This window comes from Gadus macrocephalus, chromosome 9 (genome assembly GCF_031168955.1).
Source record: "Gadus macrocephalus chromosome 9, ASM3116895v1".
Taxonomy (NCBI): domain Eukaryota; kingdom Metazoa; phylum Chordata; class Actinopteri; order Gadiformes; family Gadidae; genus Gadus; species Gadus macrocephalus.
Genome location: NC_082390.1, coordinates 17,184,849 through 17,192,348, shown reverse-complemented (window position 1 = coordinate 17,192,348; position 7,500 = coordinate 17,184,849). Strand labels below are relative to the sequence as shown.

General features: G+C 52.1%; 1 protein-coding gene across 1 annotated transcript in view; it reads right to left on the bottom strand.

Annotated features, from left to right (window-relative positions):
* igf1ra (insulin-like growth factor 1a receptor) overlaps positions 1-7,500 on the bottom strand; it is a 69,505-nt gene that overhangs the window by 18,098 nt on the left and 43,907 nt on the right. The window contains exons 3-10 of the mRNA XM_060061238.1: positions 6,626-6,926; positions 4,835-4,971; positions 4,101-4,245; positions 2,953-3,161; positions 2,491-2,617; positions 1,924-2,159; positions 1,421-1,588; positions 588-795 (exon numbers count right to left, since the gene is read on the bottom strand). Coding sequence (XP_059917221.1) covers positions 588-795; positions 1,421-1,588; positions 1,924-2,159; positions 2,491-2,617; positions 2,953-3,161; positions 4,101-4,245; positions 4,835-4,971; positions 6,626-6,926 — 1,531 coding nt within the window. The remainder of the gene's footprint in view (positions 1-587; positions 796-1,420; positions 1,589-1,923; positions 2,160-2,490; positions 2,618-2,952; positions 3,162-4,100; positions 4,246-4,834; positions 4,972-6,625; positions 6,927-7,500) is intronic.

Genomic DNA, 7,500 nt, shown 5'->3' with positions numbered 1-7,500 from the left:
GTTATGATACTGGTGGTGGTGGTGGTGGTGGTGGAGGTGAACAAAAGGCCCGGGTGGAGCACAGCGTGTGCGGCCAAACCGGAGCCCCTCACACTCCTTAATCACCTCTCCCTCCCGGGGTTTGTTTGTACTCCTAACTGCAGCCCGCTAGCTCCCAGCATCCTCCCACTGCCGCCGTTGCCGCGGTGACTGGGAGCCGCGAGAGCGCTGAGAGAAGGAAGGGCTTTGGAAAACCAGACTCAGCGTGACTCATCATCCTCAACCTCCTCTCGCCCACACAAAGGGCCCAGCATAGTGGGGGTCATTCCAGAACCCAACTAGCCAACCACAAACTCTCCATCTGGACAACAGGAGAAGCTGCTGCTACACCAACACACACACACACACACACACACACACACACACACACAGGTCCTCACTTTGACCTGTCACAGACAGGACACCAGGCCTTTTCAGCGCCCAACCCAACTAGAGTGTGTGTGTGTGTGTGTGTGTGTGTGTGTGTGTGTGTGTGTGTGTGTGTGTGTGTGTGTGAGGAAACACGAAGGGGCGGAAAAACAGCAGACTTAAGAGGCTGCTGTCGTTACCTGGGCAGAAAGATGGAGTTGTGCAGGAAGTTCTCAAAGGCTTTGAGGAAGACGCGGTCGTCCTGCTCCCGGCCCTTCTCCTCGGGCGTCTTGGGACACATGCAGCACTGGCCCTTCTCCGCCCCGGACAGGTCCGACTTGGTGGGCTTGGAGTTCTCGTCCAGGTCCGTGAGGCCCGTGGCCGAGAGGCGGATGGGGAGCTTGAGTTCTGTGGAGGGAACGGCCCATGTGGGGGCACCATGTTTAGGACAACTTGGAGAATGTACTGGGTTTCTCCTCCACAGTATTCAATGTGCAATGTTTGCTCTCAGTGTGTGCTGCGTGCTGCGGTTGGATCGGAATTTGTAGTAGCAGTATAACTTTGACCGGATCCAATTAAAACACTTATTAATCACCCGGAATTCCCCTCATATAAAATAGCAACCCGTTGCTCAATAAATAAAATGCAAAAAAGACATTCAGAGCTGACACACGAGGTTGTCATGAATTAGCCAATTAAAGTCTAGGTGTCCTGCAGGATGCAGTGGGACTACTGAAGTCGCTCTTCCATTCATTGCCATAATATGTGTAAGCCAAAAACATTTGTATTTGCCACCAAACATTCATGGCAAGGCCTCTGGACCGGCTTAGGGCGGGACCGCCTTTATAGAACCGGCGTCATCAACGCGCGTCAACGTCTCAGAACGGCCCACGTGTCCAGGTAAAACAAACCGCCGCTATCCTTCCCGACTCGTTCAACCCAAGAGCCAGCGATTGAAACGGGCTGTCCCCGGGTTACCGGGGTGCCTCGTGTGTCTGTGGGGGAGCACCAATGAGCGGGCGGGCGAGCGGACCTTTGGAGCAGTAGTTGTGCAGGTAGAGCTCGCGGTCCTCTTGCTGCTGCTGCCAGCTAACCAGGTAGAAGGTCAGGTTGCCGTTGGGGGACACCGGCGGAGCCCAGCGCACCACCAGCTTGGCGGAGGAGTTGGCGAAGGCGCGCGGGTCCTTGGGCATCGACGGCTCTGGAAACGACACCAAGAGAGACGGAAAATAGGCAAAGAGATGCAAATCAAAATTCGCCCGCCCGATGAGGAACCTTTCCTTTGGCCGTTTGCTCGTTCTTCCTCATAATCAAATCTCCCAGCACCAGTGTGGCACGTGGGAGGAGGGGTTTGGTGGGGTGGCTGGAGCTGTGCTAGAAGTCGACAACAGTCCCAAAATCAAATCGCATCCGCTGAGCTGCATAATGTAGGTGATTCGTTGCACAAGACCACCAAGAAATAACCAATCTGCAGCAGCTCATTCAGCGATGGCCTGACCCCTGTCGCAGCAGTAGAATGAGATGCCCCACACTCACGCGACGGCCTGGTGCGGATGTAGACCACGTCGCTCTTGGCGCCCTTGACGTGCTTGTCGTCCCTCTGCTGGGTGATGGCTCTGACGAACACGGCGTACTGGGTCCAGGGCTTCAGATATTTCAGCTGGACCTGGGGGTCCACTGCCTTATCCGGGGGGAGGTCCACGTCCACCATGTTCCAGCTGTTGGAGCCGCAGCCGTCCTGACCGTCGAACTCGGTGATGTTCTGGTGGGGTCTGGGAGAGAGGAACAAATGAAGGTGTTGGGTCCATACGCACAATAAAAATGTGACTATTGCTCTTCAGGTACAACATTCCCTTTTATTTTGAAAAGATAAGACAACTTGTCTTTTCTCCTTTTTTCTTGTTTAGATCGATAGAAAAACATAAGTTTCTGCTTTTTTTATTGAGCCAATTCTTCCCTGTAGCATTGAATGAATTCATAAACTAGAGCAAGACATCCCACGTGTGTACCTATGCTTATGCAGCACTTCAGTGACAACATGACAGAGTAAACACCGTGCAGGTTTCCAAGCGCCAGTGGACCTGGTGGGTTGTGAGAACTTACGACTCCTTGCAGTACACGATGAAGCTGATGAGGTCTGTGTAGTCCAGAGGACTGTAGCGCTCCCACGTCAGCCTGATGCTGTTGCTGGTTGTGGTGTTGGACTTGAACGTCAAGGTATCGCTCTCACCTGTTGAAACACGTGAAACACACACGCACACAATGAGCAACATAAAAAAAGATAGAACTACTGCGAAACAAACAGGAATCATATGTTTGCATAGGTAATGAACACAAAAACATATTAACTATTCACATATACTAAATTGTTGAGAAGACACTTGTTTCTAAAGTGACTTAAAGTATCAACAAATTAGCTCTCTGAGGTCCAATTGGGTTACCCCTAGTTGATAACTTAGTCACAATGCCTAACAACTAGTTTGTACAATGTTATCAATAAAATCCCCTCACTAAATCCACTAGTGTCGACGGGTATAAAGACACAGGATCCGTGGAAACACTCACAGCTGGCCCGGTCGCCGTTGTTCCGGACGTCCCCTTCCTTGCGCTTCTCGGGCACCCCGGTCTTCTCCCACATCTTGTGGATCTCCGACATGCAGAGCTTGGGGTTGAGATGGAAGAAGAGCCGCCCGGCGCGCACCGTCAGGTTGTGCGTGGACCAGTCCCACAGGAACTGCAGGTTCTGGTTGTTGATGGCCGAGAAGGAATACATCCTGAAGGAGGGGGAGAAGACGGGGGAGGTTCTTAAGGAAGTGACAATAGTGTGCTCCTAAATACTGGGGTCATACTGGGGTCGATCAAATCACAACACGGGCAAAATCCCAGCCACCATTTTAATCCCAGCACTCACTTTGGGACAGATAGAAAGACATGGGAAATCACCTCTACACTGGTGCGTGTTTTTGTCTGTTTGTGTGTGTGATGGTGGTGGGGGGGGGGGTGGGGGGGTGCCACGACGTCCTCCCCAGCCGATGTCCGACCCCATTAGGGGGGGTCAACCAGATTGGTAGGAAGGGGGCGAGTGTGGGATCTGTTCCCAGGGGGCACCAGACCGCCGTAGAGGCCCTTATTGACAGTTCCCTTTCCTTAGTGCCACACTTATCATCACTTCCTATCACTCTAACCAGGAGAGATACAATACAGGCTGTGTGTGTGTGTGTGTGTGTGTGTGTGTGTGTGTGTGTGTGTGTGTGTGTGTGTGTGTGTGTCCTGAGGGGTGTAGAATGTTTCATGCATACAAACATTGAGGGGTTTGAAGATTATTTTTTTTCTTCTATCCCAAAAATAGAAATGAATAATTTTAGATTATAAGATACTTTATTTATCATGTTTAATGAAATAAACGTATGTTAGGACATGCCTGCAATATATATATATATATATATTGCCCTGCAAAAGGAAGTCTGTTGCCCCCGCAACCTGACCCCGGATGAGTGATGAGATGAGTGATAAATTAAAACTATATTATCATTTATTTTGGGATATTTTTGGTAGGTTGTGTTCTAACGGTACTTCCCATCTTCTTATCAAGCCCTGATTGTTAGACCATTGCATTTTATGAACCACACACACACACACACACACACACACACACACACACACACACACACACACACACACACACACACAGTGGGGGGGGGGCGGGGCCTTACTGGTCCATGAGCTCCTCCCCGTTGATGTAGCGCAGGCTCTTGAGGAAGGAGAGCGAGCTCAGAGTGTGGGAGTAGCGGATCCTCACGTAGCCCGTCACCGTCTGGATCAGCCCCATGAAGCTCTCCAGCTCAGACGCTATGTTGTCTGAGGAGCACACACACACACACACACCGTTATTTATAACTCCTGACTCTCAACCCAGGAACACTCCCTCACGATAGAACACCAGACACACACACACACACACACACACACACACAAGCCAAGGAAACCTGTGCTTTGGGAATCAAGAGTGTGTATTAATACGGAGGTTGTATAAGCATTGTCATAGCGACAGATAAGCTAGTAAGCCAGGCTGTCAGGCGGGCATTACTGTAAATAACACAGCGCTGTGGTGTGCTTATTGAGTTAACGGTGCAGCACCCCTCTCGTACAGAACCGTAGCATGATGCGATCCAACATAAAAAAGACCAATACACACTCCTTTCAAACCATCCCCTCACACAGCCGAGCTAAAACACCTGAAACACTCATGTTTACACGTCGGAACACAGCCGCTCCCGCTCACCAGCTCCTGTGCGTGGTTCTGTTTCAGCGGGCAGGTCACTGCGCTGTGCCCTAGCATCCCTATAGGCTGCCCCCCCTCGTTAACATTGTGCTTTGGGCTACGGACGGATCGGGAATGGCCGAAGGTGCGCCGGTGTGGCGGAGGCGGCGGCGGCGGCGTACTCACTTCCTCGCCGGATGTTGATCAGCAGGTTGCCCTTGATCACGGTGCAGCCCAACAGGCCCTGGGCCGCGTCCACAGAGTCGATGATGGTGGACGAGCACGTCTTGTCGCAGAGGCCATGACACGCGCTGCAGAGCATGCTGTGTGGGGGGCGAAAGGTGGGGAGAGGGTGAAGGGGGGGGGGGGGGGGGGGGGGGTAATGTCAGAGATGGAGGGCTGGATCGGGGCCCTTGCTGTCTTATCATTAATGCAAAGTCACGTCCCGGCTCTCTGGACGACATTGAGAACACATTCACACAGGGTAACGCGGGGCCACTCTTCAGACGAGAGGGGCTGGATCGGTTCCCCCCCCTCCTCTCTGGGCTGGCCTGAGTTGTTTGTGTCCAGAGCGTGACTCACTGCTGCCCTGACCTCGGAGACAAAACACACGTTGTGTGGCCAAGGAATTATACAGCGGGCAGGACTCGACATGGAACGTTTGCGGAGTGACGAATCACAACACGGCGGATAGGTCTGCCTCCCTGAGTCACAAACAGAGGCATCTTTCATCCCACTTCCACGCCAAGCAGAGTGAATGTCAAGCGGTTTTGGTCGTGGTTTAAGATATTGTTGGGATAAATCCCTCCCGGAATCCTCTGAGCTATGCTAATCTGCAACAAATCCAACCAATGGCGGGAGTTGGGCACAGGGCAGCGAGTTCAGCCTGTTCCTCCTCCTTGGATCATCACAACCTGACAAGCATCTTTGCCTCGGGGCCTTTAAGCTTCAGGATCTCTCTCAGGCTAAAGAATCCCAGGCAGGTGAAGCTCAGTCCCAGGCAGCCCATTCTCTACGTGTCATGTTTTCCGAGCCAAGCTCTTTACGTCGTTCCCGTCAGGAACATTCCATACATGGCCCTGAATACCTTTTGCATGAAAAAGACCCAGAGGGTGATTTGAAATAAAAAACAGCTTTTTTGCATCACTTGACTGAATGAATGCAAGAGTTCAGCTCTACTAGATCAAAAAGGGGCGGTGTTAACACATCATCATGATTTTCATAAAATGTTTACAGTTTCTATCTACGGGCAGGGGGAATGGGATTTATCAGGAGGTGCCAATGATTAGCAGTCGATTGATTTCTACAAGACGATCCAGTAAAGCTTCCAGCCAGACCCTCTCTATAGCCTCCTTGTTTTGGAAACACAGCGGGTGGAAAGCAAAGACGCGTGTAACCTGAGACCAGCGCGCGCCCCTCTCTCTCTCTCTCTCTCTCTCTCTCTCTCTCTCTCTCTCTCTCTCTCTCTCTCTCTCTCTCTCTCTCTCTCTCTCTCTCTCTCTCTCTCTCTCTCTCTCTCTCTCTCTCTCTCTCTCTCTCTCTCTCTCTCTCTCACACACACACAGAGAGAGCGAGCGCTCTTTGCCCGTGTTGTTGTTGAAATTCCTCCCGCTCTGCAGTAGTTGGCGACATTTCCCCGCGCAACATCCACGAGACCTGGCTCAGGCCGCTGAGCGACTTACGTCTCCAGCGAGAGACCAGGAGTTGGAGAGAAATGTACGGCACGCACTCATAATAACAAGCCGTTCCTCTAATACCACAACACTCAACGACACATGGCCCCATTGCCAGGACACAAAGTACTGGCAACGGGCTGCGTGTTATCGTTGCATTAAACACTGACCTTACTGTAGCGACAGCGTTATATTGCTTCACCTTCTGACAAATGTACCTATTGTAAGTTGCTTTGGATAAAGGCGTCTGCTAAACGCCCTGAATGTGAATGTAAACGAATGCTGATCGTCCTTCAGTCCTCACCTGTTTGTCTCGTTGCGTGTAAACCCGTGGGGACAGTCGGGCGTGCACTCCCCGGCGTGGATGACGAAGGCCTTGTCGTGGGGCAGGTGCAGGCGGGAGCACAGGTCCATGGTGATGCAGCGCCAGCCCTCGAACTTGTACGTTCCGGGCGGGCACTGGGCCACGCAGCGGCCCTCGTGGTAGTAGTGCAGGCAGGCCGAGCACGCCGTGTCGCTGTGCGGCTCCGAGCAGCTGCCCAGGCACTGGCTGTGGCAGCACTCGCCCCGGTCCGAACACGCCTGCTTGCAGGTGTCCGGGCAAACTGGAGGAGACGATATTGGGGGAGAGAGAGAGAGAGAGAGAGAGAGAGAGAGAGAGAGAGAGAGAGAGAGAGAGAGAGAGAGAGAGAGAGAAGCCAGTCAGTTTAGTGGGAGTGAAAAGGTAGATGAACGCAAAGCAATTATGCACGTCAGTTTTACTGTAAATAAGAAATGAGTGGTGCTGCTCAAATGTTTTGGAAACCCCAGATGGATGAGATGGCGGAGTCTATAGCATCAGATGAATTGTTGTGCAAACATGACAACAGCACCGTTTCAAACCCCCACGGGACGCGGTGTTCAACGCAGGCCTCGCACCAGAGAACATAACATGCAACGATGGTGACTCAGCCTCTCAAGTGCTTGCTTTCATTTTGTTTGCAGTCTTGCGTGTTGACTTGTGTGTGTGTGTGCATGTGTGCGTGTCTGGGCCTGGCTGGCCTCCAGAGGTAAGGAGGAGGGATTAGTGAGCTGTACAATGATAGTCAGCCCGCGTCGCACATGGAGTCGGGAATCATGGGGGAGCTAAAAGCCTTGATGAACAGCAGGGCTCACCTAGGAACAAATGTATATTGTATT